Raw genomic sequence first — 25,246 nt, 5'->3', positions numbered from 1 at the left:
TATTCACTGAAGAGAGGACCCTTCTAAAAGGCATAGTAACTTGATGGACTTTTATTTTTCAAGCTGAAAAATTATAAAGGTACATACACGCATGTGAGAGACAGAAAAAGAAGGTGGATTACAAGTCAGTGTAAAATTCAGGTATTGAAAATAAGCCACCCTGCTACATACCTGTGCTATTCAACAAACAAACAGCTCAACAACCTGAGTACATTTATATACAAAAGCCAATCTTTTTGTGATTTTTGACAGAAATAAGATGGAGTAGAAATGCACTAATGTGTACTATTGATTATCTGTGAATAAATGACAAGACAACTAAAGAAGTACTAGTTCCTCATAACTATTGCATACTTATTAAATGAGAATAGCTGAGTTGTAATTATTTTAGTAACTCATGTAGTAGTCTAGCAATTATACTTGTTTACTTTGTGTAAGAAATTATATCCTTATAATATACCAACTCAGGACGACATCTTGTTTTTAAATAGTGGCTGAGCCTTAGAAAGAGACATCAGTTTATTGAGACAAAGTACTGGGTATACAGAGAAGTAAAGTGAGAATTAATGATGGTTTACTGTACTTGCTATGCATGAAAAGGGGGAAATAGGTTGATGGAAGGTAGGTGTTGATGAAAAGCAGTTTGCTAATTTACAAAGCAAATGAGTGGCCTCAGTCTTGTTAGCATACAGGTGTCCATATATAAAAAAAAGCCTTGGGCTCCATTCCTGTTGATTTAAAAAGTCAGGTGGAAAACTGTAACAAGGGGGAGTATCAGCCTGGCCCGGAACAGAATATTCACCTGCTGGATATAATCCAAATTTATACTGTGGATTTGCTTTATTCAAACATTTGCAGTCTAAGCATTCTCTTTATAGTTGGCTGATCCTAGGGTTTCCCTGGAGAATCTTCATTGCTAATCTCCCTCTTTCCTCTACCTTAAGAGATACTCCAAGCCCAGGTGGAATACAGTTAATTTGCCACTCTGACTCGGTAGTAATTACCTTACTTCTGTATACATGGTTCAAATACCTGATATGAATACATCTCACTAAAAGAGCCCTGCATCCCTACTTCGAGCCTGCCAACTTTTTACACAGCCTTTTGAACTAGCATCGTCATTCGTAGGGACAAACACAGCCAAGAGCGTATCATGTGGGAATGGAGAGCCATATGTACAAATGCATTCATGAGCCAAGCTACTTCCATACTTTACAAAGAAGCCTTCTGCTTCCTGTACCTGAAACCTAGGCTCTCTCTCTTTGGACTAAGTCCAAATTCTTAGATGAAAACAACAACATGCAACATTTTGTACGATGCGAACAAATAGTGAAATAAAAGTGCAGTGTGAAGCATCAATCTCAGAAATGTTACTTAAGAATGATTTTATGAAAGGACCAAAGAGAATTTTAAATATAACGGAAGAAATTAAAATAACATGTAGGTAGGTAACAGAAATGTCTGTAGCTGTGACTATGAACAGGTCTCCCCATTAGTCCATTAGACTTCAGTATAAAGAGAACAAAGAAAAACAGCGTTATGTGTAGGTTCAGTCCAAAGATCGCTTCTTTTCCTCTCCCTTAATTTTCAGATCTCTTTCTTTGCCACTACTTCCAACTCTAGAGATGAAAAGCATTGGTTCACAATTGATCTACACACACAAAGGCAGGCTGCTTCCTTTGAGAAACCATGAACTCGCACACTTTTTTGACCACATTTAGCAGAGGAAGCCTTGTGACTTCATTCAGACCCTGTAGACAACTTGCACCATTCCCATGATCATGCTCATCTGCTTCGGGAGCAAACTAACAATGGCCATTAACCATAATCTCCTATACTCAACTGAAAGTGGACAGTCACTTTGAACTTGTACTTGTGATTGTATTTCTAAAGACCCTGACCACAATCTAAAAACAGGGTCACTGGAGATATCACAGCAGACAGGCCTTGGACTGGGAGCCCGTTTCCAGCTCTGACAATGAGCGGGATTCTATGCTACTTTATGCTTAAATTTGGCCCTATAAAGCCTTTTTAAAGTACTTTAATATCTGTGGAGGAAAAGCATGATATGAAAGCAAAACACTATGATGACAACAGAGTCTTATTTGCAGTCCCTAACATTAGTTTGAGGAAAAAAACTTGAGCCAAGATAGGAACATCAACACGAATCATTCTCCACACTCAGTACAGTAACTAACAAGCTAAAATTCTTCTTCTCAGCAAAACCCGAGCATAGCCGACTCGAATTTAACTCAAAGGCTCTGGGAAAATTTAAAAACTGATGGATATTCACAATATGAGCAAACAATGAAATGAGTTTTTTTCACTGTGAAGACCTAAATAAAAACACAAGTAGGGATACCCTTCTCTTGTGTAAATGACACAGATAAACTTTAATTTTAACTTAACATACGATATTACGAGCACTACACAATTAGCGGCTTAATGAAAATTTGCTCAAATTAATGATACAATTTCAACTTTTCTTTCTACAACTCATACTAGAACTTCTTTAATATGTATCAAGAATTTCCACTTGGTTTCTAACACTGATCATGCCCTTTAAGAAAGAAAATGAAAAAAATATTTGTCAAGCTCTTCAATAACTTTCATCTTACATAGCATTTAGCCCCGTGTTTGAAGCAGTAACTCTGAATTCAATTACTGTTTGAAGTTTGTATCGTATACGTCTGCCAAAGCTCCAGGTATAAGAGAGCGAGTTCATATGCCCTGCGATGCACTATAGGCCGGGTACAGAAATTACACTTAGACTGGTCAAAGTATTTGGAAATCAGGCTATACCCGTAACCATACAGAAGTTCGGTGCACAAAGATTGGTCTAAAAATGGTGCAAATAGTCTAAAATAGTCCTAGTTCAAGGTACGCTCAAATCAGATAGATCTAGGTTAGACAGGTGCATCAAACTTCTCCACCGGTTCCCTATCAGTTCAAATTAGATTGCTGTCCTCTGGCATCACAGCCTCCTCTGTGGCCCCCACTGCCCCTCCCTTGCAGGGAGGCACACTAGCACTTGGCCTGCACTTGGCTGATTCAGCTGACTGCCCAGCTGGCTCCGCTCCTGCGCTCTCCCAGAGCCAAGTCAGTACAGCTTCTCTCCCCAGCCCTGCCTCTGGCCATCTATCAGCTGCAGACAGGCAACAGGGGGAAGAGCAGCATCTGTGTCCCCTGCACGAGCCCCAGAACCTGGGCAGCCAAGTCCCCAGGCTATGCCCCCACACCCTATCATGAAGCACCCTATGATGTACACACAGATCCAACACTAAGCACAGGAGAAACCCTGTGCTTAGTCCCACCCTATGGAGCCCAACCCTGGCTCCTGCACAACCAGCCAGGGACCCCCACGCCCACATGCTTGGGTGAAGTCCCAGAAACCCTGACACTGGCTTTGACACCACAGCTCAGAAGCCAGAGCCAGGTACCCTGAAACCTGGATCCCAGTATGGATGACCTCCCCCTCCCCTGAGCAGGAGCTGGTGCGGATGGCTCACCTCTGGTGGGTCAGGTTGATGGAAAAACATTGGGACTGGGTCTGCATGGAGGCAACCCTGTGATCTCTGTGACTTGGCCACTGCTAGCAGGTACCCAGGCCATGTGCACCTGAGGTGCTGCAAAGCTTTTTTGGCTACAGGGTCCTGAACTACTAAAGCAGAGGGGAAGGCACCATCTAAGCTAGGGCAAGCAGGCAGATGCCCCTGGAAACTTCAGGAGAAGGTGGGGTGTGACCAGCTGCCTTTGTGTTGCCCAAAGAGGACACTGGAAATTTCCAGGCCATGGCAGAGGGCATTGCCAGAATCACAGGGTGTCTGCTGGAAGCCCTGCAAAGTTTGAAGTTATGGAGCTGGCCTGGCCAGTGGAGCCCCAGTCACTCTGGAGCAGGGGCTGCACCTAGCTACAGTGAGAGGGAAACCTGCAGCTTTTCTTTACTGCCAGGACCTGCACCTATACCCACCCACCATTCCTTCTGTCCATCCACTCTTCCACCCCCTCACAGCCAGACCCTCACCCACCCATCAACACTGAGACCCCATGGGTACTGCTACAGACCATGGATGAACCTGTCAGGCAGTAGCTGAAGTACTCCTTCTGGCAATCCAGCTGCCCACCACATGGCTTCATCACCAGGGCAGGAGAGGGTAAGCTGGGTCCCTGATGATGAGGTGAGGGACAATGATGGTGCCAATGATGAATTTGGGGACTCCAGGAGTGTAGCACCCATTGCCCATCATCTCAGGGAGTGGAGAATTGCAGAAGATGTGGACACCATGGGTACTGCCTGCCCAGCCAGTGAAGATGTGGGTGAAGCAGCATGGTGGTCGATGATGCTTTGCAGGGTGACAGAGAAGAAGCCCTTGCCACTGATGAACAGCTGGGCATTGGGCAGGCAAAAGATGGGGATTTGGGTACTATCCAAAGTGCCCACACAATTAGGAAAGCCCATGTGGTGGAAGCTGGCAACTACCTCCTGTGGGTTGACAAGGCGAATGAAGCAGTGTGCCAGGACACACCTCCCAGATTGCCTCTCCAGCCATAGACTAGCCAAACTGGTTGGCAATCTGGAGGAGACTGCTGTGGGTGACAGGCTTCATGATGGCAGTTGCTACCCACTTCTCTAGGTGAGGAGTAGCCATATGCTGATCTCTTGGCACACAATGTGGGGGGTTAACTGAACAATGATGTCCATGAAGGTGGCCCAGTGCATGGAGAAGGTCTGGACCCAATGTTCATTGTTTCAGGTGTCCAGGACAATCCATTCCCACCATTCACTGTTGGTGGTACGGGCCCAAAACTGGTGCTCAGTGGTTTGGAGGTAAGGCCAGAAGACTCCAACTTGCATGGCAACCTGAGTGGCTTCATCCTCATCAGTCACATAAAAGTTGGGGGCCCAGTCTAGGATGCTTGTTGGGTGCAGGAAGCAGTAGATGGCCCCATGCAGGACATCCAGCTGCTAGCTGAGGGGCCTATGTCCCATGGTGACCAGCTGCCCCATTATGCTGAGGTGGGCATGTCTGATGTCCCACAGTGAGACTTGTGCAGGGCAACAAGCAGGACATGCTGCAGCTCCTGGATTTTCCTTCCTTCTTGCACATGGGCAGTGAGATGCTACAGCAGGGTTCAGGCAGGCCAGAACATGGAGGCATGTGAATTCAGACTAGATGGTTCTCACTCTGAGACTTTTTTAGTAGCCTAGGGCTAGGCATGTGGGAGAGTCTGCAGTGATTTGCCAGGGGGTTGGGGTCATGCTTGCCCATGCTTGGCAGCCAGTCATGGGTGGCCCAGGTGCTCAGCTGTACTTGGAAGTCTCCAGAAACCTGGGGAACCTGTGGATAGGGCTGTGCAAAGCTTCAGGTCCCGATTCAATTCAGAGGAGATTCGGTCCAATTTGGTGGCCAAATCACCAAATCTGAATAGAATCAAGGGACCAATTAAAAGGTCCAAATCAATTCAAAATCTTTGAATCAATTTGGAAAAGATTCAGAGAGCTACAGTGATTCAGGAAGTTGCTGCTGGCTGCAGCGGGGAACTGGACCCGGACTCCGAGCTGCAATGTAGGGGGCAGGCGAAGGGGGGGTGGAGGATGCAGGAGTGGACCATGAGGGAACCCCTGCCAAGCCCCTTCTCCTGCCTGCTCCCACAACCTCCCAATTGACCCCCAATCCCTGCCCGCTCTCCCCCAGCCCCCCCATTGCTGCCACAACTACTTCACCTCCCAGCCCTTAAAAAAAACCCTACCCACCAGGTGCTGCCAGTGGCGGGGAGATCCCTGCTGACCCCACTACCCTACATCATGTGGGGGGCTCTCCCATGAGCTCCCTGACCCCCACCCGTTACCCCAGCCCCAGCTCCCAGCCCTTCAAAAAAAATAAAAATAAAAAAACAAGGAAAAAAAAAAAAACACTCACCGGCTCCTGCAATGGCTTCGGGGCTTCTGGGGGCTCATGGCAGAGCCCCCCCATGTGGTGTGGGGCAGTGTGGGGCAGCAAGGATCACCACCACCTACCGGGCAGCAGCCAGTGAGTGGCAGGTGTTTTTTTATTTTATCTATTTATTTTTTTTAAAGGGCTGACCTGGGGCGGGTGGGGCAGCCATGGGGTAGGGGTGGAAGAGCAGGTGGGGGTTGGGGAGCTCATGGCAGATGTGGCATGGGGCAGAGGGGAGCAGCAGGGATCATTCCCCACACGGCAGCAGCCAGTGAGCGGGGGCTTTTTTTTTTTTTTCCAGAGCCGGAAGCTGTGGCCTGTGTGATTTAGAGATTTGGCTGATTCGGCAGCAGCCGAATCTCCAAATCAGTTTTGGCCAAATTGATTTGGGACAGTGATTTGAAGCACCAGATCAAATCACCGTCCCCCAAATCAGCAATAGCCAAAGCAAATAGTAGCTGCTTCACACAGGCCTACCTGTGAAGCATGCTGGAAGGCATGCAGAAACATCCCCAACCTGCGGGTCTTGGCCACTGCAGGCAGCCTGTGAGCCCCACACTCTCTCCCGAAAGGGTGAATGCGTATCCTGCTCACTACCAATCTAAACTAGGCCACTTACAGAAAACTGTGTAAATTTAGGTTGATTCCTGCTCCAGCTTTTTGAACCTCTGTACACAGCCATAATGTTTTTAAAAAACCTTCAATCTAGAACTACTGGTTTTTTTGGATGGACTAGTATTAATCATTCAGCTTAGGGTGTGGACAGATTAAATGTTTTTCCCTGGTGTACAAGGAAGCAGGAACAGGAAAAACCACCAAACCAGAAATATCGCTCAATCCAGTGAAGAATACCCCTAAAAGAATCAAAGCTAAAACAGTATCAGTGTAAGTCACACCAGTTTAATTCTTCTGTGTCCTCTGTCCTCCTCTTTTCTGTCCTGAGGCTATTCCCACTTTCCTCCCCTCTTCCTCTACACACAGGCCTGGACACAGGCATGGGCAAACAAGGCAGCTGCCCAGGGTCTGGACAGAAAGGGGACCCCAAAATAGTAATGGTTATTATTATTATTATCATCATCATCTCTGGCAAAGAGGGGACCGATATTAAAAGTTTGCCTGGGGCCACCACAAGTCTAGGTACAGTGCTGCCTACATGCATCTCTGGTGATGACAAACTGTAATAATGCCTACTACTTCAGAGATGCTCAATGTCTATCTTTTCCAGATCCAAACATAATTTACAATGGTATATAAATGTGATGTAAAATTACAATAGGTGTATGTAAGCACCCATTGTCCAGCTTTTGCAAAGCTCAAACAAGAGATGCTTTCCTTGCAAAGAAAGACTTCAGTCACAATGGTGAGTTTGCTGCTTTATGATATGCAACATGCCTTCCAATTTGTCCTTCCTGAAAAATAAAAGAAATCTTACTAAAAACACCTCCTTATTAACCCTCCTTACTTACTAGATGAGTCCAGCTCAGTTTCTGCCGGTATGTTTCAAATGGATGACAACTAAATGATCATTTTTTATCATTGCCTGAGTAACATTTCAGAATATGTAGTAGACCTTTCTTTAATATAATAGAAGCAAAAGCCTACCTCCGGCAGGCTTCCTTTTTCTCCCCTTGACAACCTCTCTCTCCTTCATCTACACCTGAGCTGCCGCTCCATGAAGCAGTGCTTGTTGTCACACAATAAGTTACATCATTATACACTGCATATGTACTTATGTATATATAATATCACGTACTTATGCACACACAGACATTATTTTGAGCTACAGCATAGATGCAGGGTTTTTAGATATGACAGGTCAAGTTCATTAGTTTAAAAAATTATTAAATCCAAGCGAATTAGTCTTTCCTGGATTTTTTTATTTTTTCTTTAATATGGATAGAATAGAAGAGACTATATATATATATATATATATATATATATATATATATATATATATATATATATATATGTATGTGGGCTATATCCATGTGAAAGTATGTATATACACACACTTAAATTTGCGTGCTTGCATGTGTGTGTGTGTGTGTGTGTGTGTGTGTGTGTGTGTGTGTGTGTGTGGGTATAGACATAAGGACAGTGGGATATTGTATTATATCTTTATGTAAAAATAGACAAATAAAATGACTATATATATTCATAGAGATACAGAGAAACAGAGAATATATATACCAAGAGTGGGCAAAATGCAGCCCGCCGGCTGAATATGGCCTGCCAGGCAATTCTATCTGGCCCATGGGGCCTGTAAAAAAATTTAGAAAATTAATATTTATCTGCCCTTGGCTGCCTGTCATGCAGCCCTCCAAGGCTTGCCAAAACTCAGTAAGCAGTCCTCCACCCAGAATAATTGCCCACACATGTATAGTTGTTCCTAGACGATTCTGCACACATAGGATGTCTAGCAGGCTAGTTTAGTGATAGTCAGACTTGAAATCCACACTTTTGTCACTGATGAATTTGGCCTATCACATCTAAAAACCCTTTACAATGCTTTCCAGCTCAAAATATGATTCATTTAGAGTAGTATTTAAACCCTCATGGGCTAAAATATACAGATTAATCTGCAAGTGTTAATTATTGCTTATATGCAGGTTGAATCACAAAGTATACTAGTTTATTATGCAATAAATACACAAATACAACCAAGAGTGCAACTACTCATAAACCAGAAAAATACACAGCTTGATCAATAAAGTTTGCAAGCATCCCCGGAGCTATGTAATTTTTAAAGCACATTCAAATACAGAACAAATGAATATTTCCAAAGGAAAATACATTCAGGCCAATATTTACTACAGAAAAAAGCAGCTCAGCTAATCTGTTTTGAATGTTAACTTCAGTACTAGAGACAGAAATCAGTTAGATGCATCTCTTTTTTACATGTACAAGGTTCCCTACTCTCTGGATTTCTAATCATACTTAAAATGTTGCTATACCAAGAAAACAAGAATTCCCTCTGAAATATTTCTTGGATTAAGTTAAAATAAAAAAATAAATAAAACAAAGTCAATTTTTCTTTACTTTTTCTGGAACAGGCCTGAAATGGTATTTATAATGTCTTTGTATATTTGCTATTAAATACTTTGTCTTTTCTCCATGTGGTGTGGTTAGCTATATGTTATTCATATTCAGAATTTAGTGCTTTATAACCTGTACACTTCTCTAAATGAACCTCAAAAATAGAAATTACACCATAAAGCTGTTGTCTAACCCTTCCATTGAAGTTAATGGGATTTATGCATGCTTCAGCACCGAGCTCCTTCTGTTCCATGTGGCCCATGGCATGTATGAATTCCTGCTTTGGGCAACAAATTTCAAGTAGCCAGAAAGTAAAATGTTCAAAGGCAAAAGTTAATGTTACCCTTTAAGTCATTTTGATTATTATACTGTGACACAAATGCCTTCAGTAAAATAGACATAAATAGACAGATTGATAGAATGATTACCTGGGGTTAAAAGAATGACAGACATAGTGATGAGTGAACAGACAACTAGAATCACCAGCAGTGCAATTGCGATTCCCTTCCAGTTCCTCTGTGGAGGGCTGTTACTTCCAAGCTCCTACAGAGATTAAAAAAGAAAAAGGATCATAATTACATATAGTGCTAAAATAATGTATAGATAAATTATTTTGTGCATAGTTATAATCATAGTATGTAAGCTGATCATCATCCTACCCTTTTCAGTAGTTCAATTAATTATTCAAAGGTGTTTCCTCTTTAGGCAGATATCACACACACACACACACACACAGGTCAATTTGATTGTCTCTTTGGAAAATTTATGTACATTTCCCAAAGAGACAATCAAATTGAGCTTATACAAGCTGTCCAAGATATGATTGGTGTTAAAATGTGCTGAACATAAACTTCAGGACAATATCAATTGGCACTTTATAAGCTAATTATGGAAATAAAATGTGGCAATTTACTGTAATTCCACCTAAAGTGGTATGGACCATAAAGGTTTAAATACACATGCTTTTTAAATATACGCTGTTAAACGTCTTATTTATAATAGAAAACATTTACAAAATTGCCAGAGGCTCAAAATATTCCATTTTCAACTGAACAGCACTTCCTTCTCCATACAGTATTTCTAATGCAAACTGCTCCCCTATTACTCATAAAAATCAACAGCAGCTTGTAACAATAGTAAATGAATGCTTCTGTAGCTACTGATACATTTAAACATTTTGGTTACATGAGTAACTCCTATTACCATTAGCCAACTGAAATTTAACTCTATCAGCAATGCATTGTTTCACTTTCATGTAGAATCGTGTATGTATTTAGTGTCCACCATATATGTATTTAGTGTTCTAGAATATTAAAAAAGACATTGGATGATTTACTGTTTGATATTGTTTTTGCCCTCCTGTTCATTAAGCAGCACTTTTTTCCATCTATAGTTAACTAAATCTTCTCTCTGATGCCAAACTTTCTACAACCACCCTTGCATTTGACACCTTGACTTTAGCTTGCATCAATATAATCTCTTGAGGCCAGGTGCAGATATTACACTTTTACCAATGTAAGTGATCAGAAAGCAGTCAATACCCATAATAGAACAGAAGTTTGGCACACAACACTAGTTTATATCCATAACAGAACAAAAGTTCAGCATACACCGACTGGTTTAAAAGTGGTAGAATTCAGTCTAAGATTTAGAACTAAGGACAGACATTACACATAAACTGTTTAAATGATCAGAAATGGGCTTAAACCTGTAATAGAATAGATATTCAGTGCACATAAATCAGTCTGACAATGGCTAAAACTGGTTTGAGATAAACCTGGTTGAATGTGGTATCAGACTTAACTGATTTGGGTCAAACTGATTTATGCAAGGTCTGTCCTAGACCCCTTCCTGGTTTAACTTCAGCTAGAGTCCCCCAGCATCCCAGATGCTTTGCAGCCCTGGGCAGGGCTCCCTGCTCCAGAGCAGGGCTGGACCTGCCCCTCTACTCCCTGGCTGAAGCTCCGGCAGAGATGGCAGGGTTTGCCTGGCTTCCCCCTTCCCCACTCCTCAAGCAAGGATCCCACCCCCACCCCGCCCCTTACAGCACAGACCATAGTCAGCATGTGGTATGCTAGCTAATGCTGAGAGGTGTTTGTGTAAGACAGACAGGACAGTGTCTGTTTAGGGCTTTTTAGAGCTAATCAACATGTCACCTGGTAATGTCCCTCCATTCCTTCCTTGCAAAAAGCTGTTTAAAGAAGAGCTTGAGCTAATAAGAGAGGCTTTCTTTTTCTAGAGGAGCTGATGAATGCTGTGTTATCAGCCTGCAGGCTCCCTCCTGGTCAGGAACAGTGAGGGGGTGGGGAGGAACCACGCCCTAATCAAAGCAACCTGCCAAGAGGTGGCCACCCCCCCAGCTCAGTACTGTCAAAGGGAAGGGAGGACTGCTGCTGCACCCCCTGGCATCTAGCCTGAGTCACTACAAGCATGTCCCCTGCATTTCTTCAGTCCAAAGTCCATGTGGGTGCAAACCAGTTCAGCTTAGCCAGGTTAGACTAACCTGCAAAGATTGAATCAATTCAGGTCCAGGCTTTTTGAATGTTTGTCCCTAGCCCAAAGGGCAAATGTGTGTTCTGTTTGCTACCAAGCTAAACAATGCCAGGTACATAAATCCACGTAATTTAAATCAATTCTGCCTTGGGCTTTTTGAATGTCTGTACTTAGCCTGAGGGATTACACCTTGGAAAGTTAAACTAGTACAAAATGCTGAAGTCTGCTTCTCAAGTTGTGGGCACATTAAACCAGTACTTTGTATTCTGCACTCTCTTCAATAAGCTTTTGAGTACCAAAGGTATTGGTTTTAACCTATAGATGTCCTTGCTCTGTTTGCTACATTGCTATAGTTTGATATCATATAAGTCGGCAGGCCCGGATGAGCTCCATCCGAGGGTACTGAAGGCACTGGCCGACATCATTGCAGAGCCACTGGCGGGAATATTTGAACGCTCGTGGCGCACGGGTCAAGTCCCGGAGGACTGGAAAAGGGCCAATGTGGTTCCCATTTTCAAGAAGGGGAGGAAGGAGGACCCGGGTAACTATAGGCCAGTCAGTCTCACCTCCATCCTTGGCAAAATCTTTGAGAAAATCATCAAGGCTCACATTTGTGAGAGCCCGGCAGGACAAATTATGCTGAGGGGAAACCAGCACGGGTTCGTGGCAGGTAGATCGTGCCTGACCAATCTAGTCTCTTTTTATGACCAGGTCACAAAACGCCTCGACGCAGGAGGAGGGGTGGATGTCGTATACTTGGACTTCAGGAAGGCCTTTGACACGGTATCCCACCCCATACTGGTGAACAAGTTAAGGGGCTGTGACTTGGATGACTGCACAGTCCGGTGGGTGGAGAATTGGCTGGAGGGTCGCACCCAGAGTTGTGGTGGATGGGTCGGTTTCGACCTGGAAGAGTGTGGGCAGTGGGGTCCCGCAGGGCTCGGTGCTTGGACCGATACTCTTTAATGTCTTCATCAGCGACTTGGACGAGGGGGTGAAATGTACTCTGTCCAAGTTTGCAGATGACACTAAGCTATGGGGCGAAGTGGACACGCCGGAGGGCAGGGAACAGCTGCAAGCAGACCTGGACAGGTTAGACAAGTGGGCAGAAAACAACAGAATGCAGTTCAACAAGGAGAAATGCAAAGTGCTGCATCTAGGGAGGAAAAATGTCCAGCACACCTACAGCCTAGGAAATGACCTGCTGGGTGGCACGGAAGTGGAAAGGGATCTTGGAGTCCTAGTAGACTCCAAGATGAACATGATTCGGCAGTGTGACGAAACCATCAGAAAAGCCAATGGCACTTTATCGTGCATCAGCAGATGCATGACAAATAGGTCCAAGGAGGTGATACTTCCCCTCTATCGGGCGCTGGTCAGACCGCAGCTGGAGTACTGCGTGCAATTCTGGGCACCGCACTTCAAGAAAGATGCGGATAACCTGGAGAGGGTCCAGAGAAGGGCCACTCGTATGGTTAAGGGCCTGCAGGCCAAGCCCTACGAGGAGAGATTAGAGAAACTGGACCTTTTCAGCCTCCGCAAGAGAAGGTTGAGAGGCGACCTGGTGGCTGCCTATAAGTTCGTCAGGGGGGCACAGAAGGGAATTGGTGAGTATTTATTCACCAAGGCGCCCCCGGGGGTTACAAGAAATAATGGCCACAAGCTGGAGGAGAGCAGATTTAGATTAGATATTAGGAGGAACTTCTTCACAGTTCGAGTGGCCAAGGTCTGGAACGGGCTCCCAAGGGAGGTGGTGCTCTCCCCTACCCTGGGGGTATTCAAGAGAAGGTTGGATGTGTATCTAGCTGGGGTAATGTAGGCCCAGCACTCTTTCCTGCTTATGCAGGGGGTCGGACTCGATGATCTATTGAGGTCCCTTCCGACCCTAGCATCTATGAATCTATGAATCATCAGAACCAAATGTGACAGAATCTCCCTGAAATAAATGAAAGGGAGCCACTGACAAAGCAAAATTTCTGTTGGGGTCCTTGTTTTTAGAACTCGCTCTTGCTTGATCCGCTGAAGCCCAGCATTGTTAACCTTCTGAACCCACAGCAGAGCCATCTCCTCTTTCCTTCCCCAAGCTACTGAGGTAAGAACAGGTTGAGGTATGGACGCAGTTATGTTAATAGGCAGTCCTACAATATTATTTTGATTTTAGGTCTCTAAGGTGGTCACCAAGGCATAAGTAAGAGTGCTGCAAAAGGTGCTTATACTTACAAAGTAATACCAATAAATTCTTTCTGTATATACAATATTGGTTTTTGACAAATTCCTAAACAGGTGAGGCACAAAAAGGTGTTGTGACAAGTGTTCTTTGATACAAACATTGTGGTCGTTGGAAAGGATTCAAAAGAAACCCTTAAGCACAAAGTGAAATCTTATACAGCCCCTGACAAAGAAAAATTACATTAAGTAGCAGGTATAATTACCCAGACCAAATGGGGTTTATGAGCTCTCTCACTCACTCTCTCCTCCATTCAAGGACAGAGTATTATCATATTCTCCTAATTCAGACAGGTTCATATCACAAATCAGAAGTCCATAATAATCATAAAACCCCTTCCTGGCTTGTATATGCATTTCCACAGTGGACATAATGCAAAATAATACACAAGTCTAAGGGTGAGCAAATTTGTAGGTAATACAAGGGAAATTACACTCTGGCACCTGACACCATCCCTTTCACAGGTTCTATCTTTTGGGGGATTTAAACTAACTTGCTCTGGTTTAGCATGGTCCTTGAATAAATGGGCAGGAACATTGTGCAGAAGGCAGTAGATAAGCAGCAGCTTTTAGACCATTAATGTAAATAGATTACATTTTGCTTTCTGTTAACTGAGCATGACACACTGAATTCAAATAAAGCTGCAAAGAGCAGAATTTGACCTGAGGACTTTCAGCCTCTGATTTTTTTTTAATCAATGTTTAACAATAATACTCAACCCGAAAGGGATGGGCTAGCTCAGCTCTTTTCTTACATGGTTGAATGTTCTTATCCCAGTTCTGGAACTAGCATACCTAGACCAAATCCCTCCATAGGTGATTATTGATAGCTGTAAGTTTGATGAATCTACTAGAATTACTGTTTGCATCCATTCCATAAAAAAAAAAAAAAACCAAAAACCATGGTACAGAGCATTTAATATTGTTGGCCAGAATCTATACGATTTAATTCCAGCATATCAAGCCTTCCTGCACAGATAAGCATAAGTAACATCACATTACGTTCACCTACATTTTAGAGAATTACTGTATTTACTCAAATCCAAGATGAGGGTCCCCCCCTCTGCCTTCAATGAACAGGGTGGGGAAATGAGCTTCATCTTGGATCCAACCCTGCCCCAGGATGGGAGCCTGAACGGACAGGGCTGCTGCTGCTCGTAGCCATGGAGTCAGTAGCAATGTGGCGAGTATGGGTAAATGTAGCGGAGCAAGGTGTAGGGTTCAGGCTGCCTGCTCCCCCACTCCCTGTGGCTGGGGACAAATTAAGGCAACCATCCAATAGTTAGACTCTAAACAGTGAAAATTATAACAAAACTTTACTTTTCCATGTCTAGAATCTAATTATTGCGGGGGTCGTCTTATATCCAAAGTCACCTTGGACATATGATAATGAAAAATGAGACAAACATATCAATATCTTCATATTTAACCTAATGTAAAAGACTATAACAAAAAGAATTGTACCAGGAAGTCTGTTTTTTTAAATCACATCACCATTAAAAGGTCAACCATTCATTAGCATAATGACAAAAAAGAGCAGAAGTTTAGAGTCTCATAGGTCAATTCCTAAACTTGGATCTGGAACCTCGGCTCTATGTTACTGATATCTTCTTCATGTCACCCATATATTTATGCAGGTAAAGAAGTCCTGTTTTCTGAAGAAGAGATGCCACTATTTAGCTACTGTGGGTCACTGTTGAGCAGAATACCTGGTCCTACCAACTCTGCCTTCTGGCAAGAGACAGTTCACTCGTCTCTCTCCCTTGCAGGGACCCACACAGAATAGGAAACCAAACCTTGGCTATTTCTGCTTACCTTCTGCTCTTTCCAACCCGCTCCAGCTACTCAAATACTGGACCCTGTTGTAGATTCATAGTTCATCTCTAGAACATGGGCTGCTAGTGCTATAGCACTCACTGTCAAGGATCCTTGAATTTCTATAGGGAGTTTTGGCACAAAAGACTATATCAAGAACCCTTAGAAACCTCATCAGGCCTTATTGTAAAGTAGCATCATATTCCACATACTATTTGGGGCTCAACACTATTTGACTTTAATTACATGAGAAGACTATTGATTTTAATGAGAGAGTCCAGGAAAATAAGGACTCCAATCCTTAAACTTTATTCTGTAAGTCATTCTACTAAGTAATACATGCTTTACTCAGTTGATAGGTAACAAATTAATAGTTACTATCAAGTCAAACAGATATGTATTGAAAAAGAATAGTTATCTCGAGAGAACTATGATATCACTACTTCAAAGGATTGCTTTAACACAAATATGTTCATGACTATGCTTCTTTGAAATCAAGACCTCTAAACACTATTTAGTTGAAAGAAGATGACAGTATTAAAAGCTAGGTCCTTTGCTGAAAAAATAGTATTGCATAACAAAGAAAAAACACTGCAAATACTGATCTAATTCTTTTTTGGGGAGAAAAAGGACCTAACAAATTCAGGGACAAGGAAGCCTTTTCTTCTGCATGAAGTTTTCTAGACAAGGAGCTACTATAGTGAAGTTAGTGGCCTATAAAAATGCCTAACCCTTTCAGACAAACAAGGTTGTTTGGGTAAATCCAATATATTTTATTAAGCTAACTCAAATAGTTGGAAAAATTCTTCTTTGCAAGCTTTTGGGCACAAACACCTTTTGTCAGGCTGAGGAAGCATCTGCAGTTGGTCTGTGCTCTTCCTGGATGGAGCGATAAAGCAGCCAGGGTCCAGTAGGTATGCAAGGGTCCAGTAGGTATGCCATTCAGTTAAAATGTAAATTGAGGTGGTCAGTAGGTGAGAGACAGGCAGGAGGAGGGGAAGGGGAATGAATGTAAATGTAGTCAAAGGATGAGAGAGAGGAGGAGGGGGAAGATAAGATGGCTACAACCATATAAACCTTTCTGAGAAGCACAAAGAGGCTTGATGTAGCAAGGGAGAAGAAGCCTTCTCTGGAAAACTCCAACACTGATCCTTCAACCCCAGGATAATAAAGGATACAAGCAAAGGCATAATGAGCAGTATTTTCACCCTTGATTAACTCTGCCAGTTGAGGGCTGTGCCACTAAGTGTGGGAGTGGAGGGGATACTGAGAGAAGAGCGGGGAGGGCGGAAAGCAGGAGCAGGAATCTAACCTATGCCAGAGCCTCAGAAACAATCCTCAGCTGCTTGTGTGCCCCAGCTGTTGCTCCTTCAGCAGCATCACAGTGTCTGGGCATACAGAAGCTGCTTCAAAAACAGTGCTATGGGGCTGCTTCTGTTGCCAAGGCACGGACTCCACAGGGGTGGAGGGGCAATTCTGGCACCCGTACTAAGTTGGGGCCCAAGGCTAGTGTCCCGCTTACCTCCCCAAAGTTACAACTGGGTGCAGGATACAAATTATCCTGTTGCAAGGCATTGGCAATGCATGGGGGTACACATGCCCCCTAAGATTGGCCTTACACCCCCTGGGAATGCCAGCCACAAAACCAAAAGTGCCAGTGGAAGTGCACTTCTGGTTTCACCACTGGTGATTTTGGGCTTGGCGATCAGCTGCTAGGGGACACCACCCCACCACCCCCGCGGTTGGCAATCAGCCACTAGGGGACCCCCCCGGTCACTGTTCTGGTGCCCCGCCCCAGACTCAGGAGGCACCAGTCACCCATGTTGCAAGGGTAATGCAACTCATTATTAGCTTAAATTAGAATGGCCTAATTGTGTTCTAACTAGATTGTGTAACCATATCCTTTTCTCTCTGTTACCCTTGTTCTTCCTATCAGTTTCCATCCTTTGTCCATTAACTTATTTCTTCTAGTTTTGGATTTAGGCTTCAGCCCTGCAATCCAATCCCACATGGAAGCCTCATGGAAATCACTGGGGCTTTGCAAGAGTGAAAAGGTCCACTTCATCCTACATAGTCAGGGTCATGCTGTAAGGTTTTTATAGAACAGGGACTTCCTCTTCCTATAATGTGTAATACAGTGGGATCCTGATTCTTATTGAAAGTCTCATATTTTAAAAATCAGAGATGGTCAAATGTCTTGTAATTTTTTTCACCAGATATCATGGCCACGTTCCCAAATGCCGTACGTAGGGGCATGCACTTACAGCAGCACAAATTTGTGCACATGCATTGAAGTGCAAGGGAAAATACCCCACTTAGGGCAAACTGTCCATTTCTCCTGACTCCCGGCATGCTGGAGGAGCCGGGGTAGACCTAAAGGATGGAAGATGCTCTGGCTGCCAGTCAGACCATCTCCATGGCTCCAGCACATGCTCCTGGAGCATGAACCATGCCAAGTTTTTTATACCAGGACTTCTTGATATCAGATTTTGGCACTGTGCCTCAAATCATGTGTGTGTGCTCACCAGGATGTGCCCCATAAGTCCTTTCAAACAGACTGTTTTAAAGAAGTATGTGTAAAAGACCTTTAGAGTTTCAAGAATGGCATTTCCACAAAAAAGAGGTGGAAAAATTCCTTGTTTCCTGAGACTTTTCAGACCATTCTTAATAAATAAACAGATAGATAAAAACAATGAACATGAGATAATACTGATTTTCAAGGCGCTCTAAGACTACAGTAGCTTCTTGGCAGGATTGGGCCCTAAAATGTTTCGATATAAAATAAGTTAACATTCTTCAGCAACAGGCTGTATACAATCATGGGGTAACCTTTTACAGTATTTCGAAGTGCTCAAAAACAAGAGGCAGTTAAGAATGTTTTAGACTATACAACACTGATAAGTCAAAAGGTTTCGTTTTACCCTTGGATTGACACTACCCAAGAACTGTAAAATGATTGATAATGGAGAGAGAAACCTCTGAGAGAGTCAAATGATAAAAATCTTCTGATATCATAAAATTATCCCCTTAAGTAACTGCTAACTGGATTACAATAACAACAAACAGAATGATGGGTATTTTAGACAGGTCCGCATATTGCAATAGTATGAAAAATACCAACTTTTGAAAAGGTCATTTAAAAATGCTAGTTTAGATTTCACACTATAACTCTAATGAGTCAGCAAATGGCCACTCAAAGTATAACCCTACCTTGAGACAGTCTCTAAAAAGTCTTTTTTTCATGATCCATTTAATTGTGTTACTACCAAACAAAATCCTTTAAGAAATACCATTTTGAATGTAATTTGTGACTAATGCTCTACTAAAATACTTCTACAAGGAACAAAATTAATATATTACTGTCTGAAGAATAACATGCATCTACACTTGAAAGCCCTAGGATTTTCAACCCCTCTCTCCAAATGCTGAAGGTCAAAATCTGACATTAGTTATTTAAGACAAACAACAGGTGGTTGAACATGCGACTGAAAGGCAGTTTTAACCCTGAGGTCCCAAACTGCAGCCTGGTTGTCTCCACAGGACTCACATAAATGAGAGTTTAATTGGCATCAATAATAGATTTCTTAGTCATACTCTTATATCTTATAATATCTAGACCTAACTACAGCAGAAAGTTACCCCACTTCAATAAGCCTGCTCCGAAAGGAGCAACTGTCATGGCCTTGAGAAGGAATGTTTTTTCGAGACTGCCTGACAGTTCACTTGCTGTTGATCAACTCAGAAAAGCATAAAGCTACAAGAACACATAATTTTAAAGGTTAAACACATTGACCCAGGATAAAAAAATAACTCTTCGGTTCTCTCAAAAGCATCAAATCAGGCAGAATTGACTTTCTGAGCATGGCTTAGGCCCTGGGCTGGTGAACTACAGATACCACTTAGATAGAAGTTAATCCAAGAAAGGCTTGTTTTTTGTTTTTATATACACACATATATATATATATATATAACACACGTCTTTAAAAATGGATTCTGTCATTTGAGAAAGCCAATATTTGTTCACAAGTTCAACATCTAGGGCCTGCGCAAAGGTTGGATGAGACCATCCTATGGGTGGTACAAGCAGATATATCCCCAAATAGTTTTATAACCCAATTAAATTCCCCGATGAATAGCTCAGCTGAGTGAAGAAGCTAAATCCATAACTTTCTGCTGTGTGATTGTTTGCGTTTAATTTCTGTTGAACATATCCCTAAGGGGAAAGAGCAGTACTTACTTTCAAATTGGCTTCATGAAAACAGATATCAGAGGGCATTACAGAAGTTTTAAAATAAACATTTTTTCCCCCCACAAGAAAAACAGCATACCCCATTTTGCTTTTTAAACAGAGACAGTGGTCCTGGTAGTTTTTACTTGCAAAAGATGACATAATTGTATCGAAAGTATAACAAAAACAACAAAACTTCACAGCCCAAACTAAAAATTATAGAAACTGAACATGACAGAGATGACATGTTCAGGCTGCAGAAAGGGCCATGAGTCACTCCAGGCTCTGAGTTTGCCCCTAGGCAAAGTCCCACTTCTTTGCCTAGAAATAAGATGTTGCAAAACTGCAGTGAAAGTCCTGTTTTGATAATGTTTCGGATGAAAAGTAATACAGGATTTAATTCCTAATGAATACAAGGTGTGTATAAACATATTGATCTTTCCTCCCCTTTCTCAGGCTCAGCGGTTTTCCAAATTTATGTTTTTTCCAAACACATTTTACTGACTGATGGGCAACCAATCGGCTGGGAGCATGCAAATCCTTTCAGCCTTAACCAGGACTCTGTAGGAGAGCTTCAGATTTGCCACCTTCAAAGAAGTATCTTTTATATCAGTTGCATGTACCCCCAACAAAAACGAGCTAGCTTTTTCTCTTCCACAAACATTCTATGTTGAAGATCAATGCTACAAAGTCTCTCTCTGATGGACTAAACTTTATATATTAGAAGGCTTCACATCAGGATGTAAATGAAGATGCAGCTAATGACAACACTTGAAATCATCAAATACAGGAAATCAAATCCAATTAAATCCAGTTCATACATAGATGTTTTGCTGAGCCAGTGTTTAAAACATAAGGGTTCATAATTCACTAGATCCTTTTCCTTTGAAACAGATTTAGTCATATAGACTAAGAAAACAGAAGATAATATTAAATGAATAGCACATTTTAAACACCCCACAAAGTACATATTTATCCAGTTAAATTCACAGTCATTCTTGTTATTCACAACCATAGAAAATTCCTAGTTTTCTTTTCAAAGGCTTATAAGTTGCATATTTTTTCCAGTTAATCAACATGGTAAAAGCCTTTGAAATACAATGTTTGTTGTAAGAATGCATAAATTAAGGGAATATACTGGGGGGATTAAGAGAGAGGAGAACAATACTTTAGGATGATGAATTATTATAGTAACTTTATTTTTAAATATTATTAGAAAACTGCAAATTTCATTTATTGGAATAATTGATAATAATGAATCTCCTTTCAAACATATAGTGGTTGCATACTATCTTACAACCAACAGTTTGGATCCTATCATTACAAAACGCAGGATTGTGAAGAGCCAAAAATCAAAAAGTTGTGCTACGAGCCATATTTTAGACTGTGACACTGTGTTCAGATATCTTCCACAACATTCTCATTAATGTCTGCAATGGTTGACTGCATATCAGCAGCCACTAGAGAGATGCCAAGTTATATATACCAGGTAACAATTTCCAGGTGTAAGTAACAGCTAATGGAGATGAGGCAATTCTACAAAAGCCTTTCCAATTTTGTTTTGAAATAGGTTTGTATGTGAACACTTCCTCTAGCTTCACACACAATACAAATTCAAACAAGTTTATATCCTATTGGAAACTCTTTCCCAAATGGCCAAAGCTCATTACAAAGCCATAGGTAAGGTTTGGTTTCAATAAGTTTATGTGCATTTATATAGGTCCAAACCAGTTCATTAATGTGCCAAAATTAAAAACAGAATTAGGTCTCAATTTTGATGCTATAAAATAATTTTGGTCTCATAGAAAAATAGCAGGACACTGAGTGACAAAATCAGTCACACAGAAGGCTTAGTCCAGGAAAAAGTTTTGCATCACCCATGCCTCCTTCCTTGAGTTTTCCAACTTATTTGAGCAGCTTAACAAAAGCACATCTCTGTGGAAAAACAAGTGAAAACGGATCATTGTGAGATATGTTGACCCCATCTAACATCATGAGTTCGGTTGAACTTAGCCAGCACACCAGTGAAGTACCTCCACTGTGCAGCTTCCCTTGCCAACACTCTGTAAGCCTAAAAACAATATAATTTGAAGTAGAGGTGCACCAGTACTTTGGTCCCATATTGAATCGCCATCAACGTACGGAAAATTGACTGTATCAGCAATCGGCTTCTTTTGGCTGATGTGGTCGGTAGTATGGTTGATAAATGCCCAGTGCATTTATAGGTACAGCCTCAGTGCAGCCCAACAGCGTGGAGAGTAGATGGGTTGGCTGGTAAGTCTGTTGTGTGTGGTGGGGGGGTGTGGTGCAGATCAAGGGCCCCCCTCAGGGATGGAGGAAGTGGGGCTGGGGACGGTAAGAGCAAAGGCAGGTGCTGCCTAAGGCAGAGTGCAGGACAGAGCCACAAGTAGCTCATCTGAGAGGTGCAGTGGGGGAGCGGCTCCCACTACTGCACATAGCCCAGAAGGCCATGGGAGGCACATGGCCCTGGATCTGTGAGTGCTGCAAGGGCAGGCTGACACTGTGGGATGGGGCCAGGGGCAGGACTAGGCTCTTCCTAGCAGGAGGTTTCAGCTGGGCTGGGCTGGGCTTGGGGCAGGCAGCAGCAGTGCTGGCAGGGCAGGTTTGGGGGGGACTTACGGCAAATTTTGGGTTGGTTGCAGGCCACCCCTATAGCTCCTTTCTCATCACTGCCACCCCCACCCTGAGTGAAGCCCTGGCCCAACCCCCCACTGGGAAGAAACTAGCACCACCCTGGCCCCAGCCTGCAACAGCAGCCTGCCTGATCCAGAGACACATACCCCCCCCCCCATTCCCTCCTGGGGTGTATGCAGTAGTGGGAGCCGCCCCCTCCCCACCCACACACCTCCGGATGGGCCAAAGCTCTGTCCCATGCCCCACCACAGGTGTGCAGCACCTGCCCCAGGCCCCGTCCCACTCCCGTCCCCACTGTAGGGGCTTCAGTTTGCCTCTCCCATACCCCTTCCCTTCCCCCTTGCCCCTTCCCCCACAACAGACTTACCAACTAGACTCTGCTGTCCAAGCTGCCTGCATATCGGCAATTGGATGGGTATTGGCTGATATGGCTCATTAAAAATTGGCCATCGGTTTCAGTCCAAAAAATCTCTATCAGTGCATCCATAGTTTGAAGACCTCCAAATACATGATAGATACATATGTGTGCATGCATGTGTACAAAAAGTTCACTGACTTTAATCCAATGGCTAGGTACAGGTGTTATACTTACTGAGCTTTAAGCATGCAGAAAGTGCTCTAAAGCCATAACTGAATAGACATTCACAGCTTTTAGAACACTTTAAAAATGGTGGATCATGCTCCAAGTTAAACCTCAATGGATGTGAACTAACTTAAAGTGGTTTCTGTTGCAGCATTTTATCAAATGTCTGTGCCAGATCCCATCGAGGATTAATTTAGAACACAATTACTGTCATCCTAGGCAACTGTGCTCTACCTCAGGAAGAGCTCTCTGCTCTGCCTGAGTTCCAAGCCAGTCCTGTCCAGCACCGTACCTAGACTCCTGGTGGCCCCAGGCAAACTTGTAGTATTGAGCCCCCCATTGCCAGAGACAATGATAATAATAATAATAAAAATTACCATTTGGGGGTAATTTTTCTGTCCAGGCCCCAGGTAGCTGCCCAGTTTGCTCATCCATGTGTCCAGTCCTGGTCCTGCCCCCTCAGCTGTCACTGATCTCAGTCAGTGACAGCCTCTGATCCCAGCCCTGCCTCTTCCCTCTGGTCAGCTGCAAGCCACAGCATGGCCAGGGTGGAGAAGCTCCAGGGTCTAAGACCTATGTTCTTGCAGCAGCCCCAGCCAGGGAGCAGTTACCACTGCCTGGTCAGGACTGCTGCAGGAAAAGGGCTCCATGACTACATGAACTGGAGCACAAGTCTAGATTCAAGATACTTTTGGGAAGAAAATCCGTCATTGAGAAGCTACAAGATTACACCATAGATATTTATCTTGCCCACTGGAGGGCTACAAGCAAAATTGGATGCACTGGGCAAAAAGGAGGCAGCCAGAGGGCATACTTATTCAACATTTCTCATTGTAGGCTCTGCCCGTGGATCAGTTTATGAAGCCATCCATGGAAACTGCAATAAACTTTTCTTTCATCACTATCTGAAGAAAAAGCACGAGGGACAACATAAATATTGTCTACCCTGGTGCTTCTGGTGCAAGTGTAATAAAATAAAGCATAGGTTAATAAAGAAAGCATAGTTTGAATGACCCTTATTTTCAGGTTTCCATGTATCCATGGCCGTGTGAACGAGGAAACAAGGGGCATATGTGCACAACACTTTAAAGCAGCTTTTGCACCACTTTAATGGTGTCGGCGTTTGCACGTGTCAGCAGCGTGTTGCGCAGTAATTCCAGCCACTGTAGCAAATTTGGCAGCGTAATGCACCTTAAATGACTTGGCTCTACAGCCGTGGAGCGATGCTGCCTGATCTCCCACACCCCACCCCAGAGCCTGCCTGCCTGAGCTGCTCAAGGGCCTGGTGCTTCCCTCCACAACTGCGGTGCCCCTCGCAACCACCCGAGCCATGTGCCTGTGGGTGCGTGTCACCTGGGGAGGCACCACTGCTGTTGTGGAGGGAAGCACCTGCCCCCCACCCCTGCAGCCCAGGGACCGCCCTCCCCTCCCCACTGCCAGAGGCACCTAAGTTTGGGTGTTTAAAGAGCCCTAAATTGAAGTGTGGTTTTAAAAACCCACCACTTCAGTTTAGGGCTCCCATTTCACCTACACAAGGCCCATGACAATAACACTTAATGACTCATCCTGTATGTAGTACATTACAAATTGTCAGTTGAATTCCCTTAAATGAAGGAAGATGATAGACATAAAAAGATAACTATGTTCTGGCTGTATTTTGGGTGTTTTAAAAATATGTGTCCCAGGGTGTTTTCAATACAAGGCTTTAATCCACGCAGCATGTCTTTCTCTATAACCAGTCCTGTGATTGGTACTAAATATTGTCTGTACTGATTTTGAAGTGATTCATATACAGGAAGATGGATTCAACAGAAATTTAGAAACTTTGATTAAATGATGTTTTTGATATATTGATATGCTCCTCAGTGGTTTTCAAGTAATCCCACCTTACGAATAGCAATGGAGACTAGGAAACGTATCTAGGAAGTGGCAGTACCATAGCAAGGAAGTTCAGCATCCAGGACAAGCTTGCAGCAGCAGCCCACCCTCACCTTGCGCACAGATCTGGGGGGCACATGCCTCCCCTATGCTTACCCAGGAGTGCACGCAGTGGCTGGAGCCACCCTGCCCCTATCTGCACACCCCGAAAAACAATCCGCTTGCAGCTCTGTCCCGCACCCTGCCCCAGCTGGGCAGCACCTCTTGGCACCCCTTTGATTCAGGGCCCGGGGCAGTCGCCCTGCTCTTCCCTCCCTTGCTACAGTACTGGGAGGTGGCATGGTACAGCTGTCACCTATTTGCATAAGTACCTACCATTTTCATACATCACGG

The 25,246-nt window shown here is 43.4% G+C and overlaps 1 protein-coding gene across 2 annotated transcripts in view; it reads right to left on the bottom strand.

Annotated features, from left to right (window-relative positions):
• Nucleotides 1-25,246, bottom strand: part of DPP10 (dipeptidyl peptidase like 10) — a 480,192-nt gene that overhangs the window by 376,910 nt on the left and 78,036 nt on the right. For both annotated transcript variants that reach the window (XM_090045899.1, XM_090045898.1), the window contains exon 2: nt 9,404-9,518. In XM_090045899.1, coding sequence (XP_089902025.1) covers nt 9,404-9,518 — 115 coding nt within the window. The remainder of the gene's footprint in view (nt 1-9,403; nt 9,519-25,246) is intronic.

The sequence above is a fragment of the Crocodylus siamensis genome, chromosome 4 (assembly GCF_052110815.1).
Source record: "Crocodylus siamensis isolate JL-2025a chromosome 4, ASM5211081v1, whole genome shotgun sequence".
NCBI classification, from domain to species: domain Eukaryota; kingdom Metazoa; phylum Chordata; order Crocodylia; family Crocodylidae; genus Crocodylus; species Crocodylus siamensis.
The sequence above is the reverse complement of the archived record's forward strand: the minus strand, read 5'-3'. Positions and strand labels throughout refer to the sequence as shown.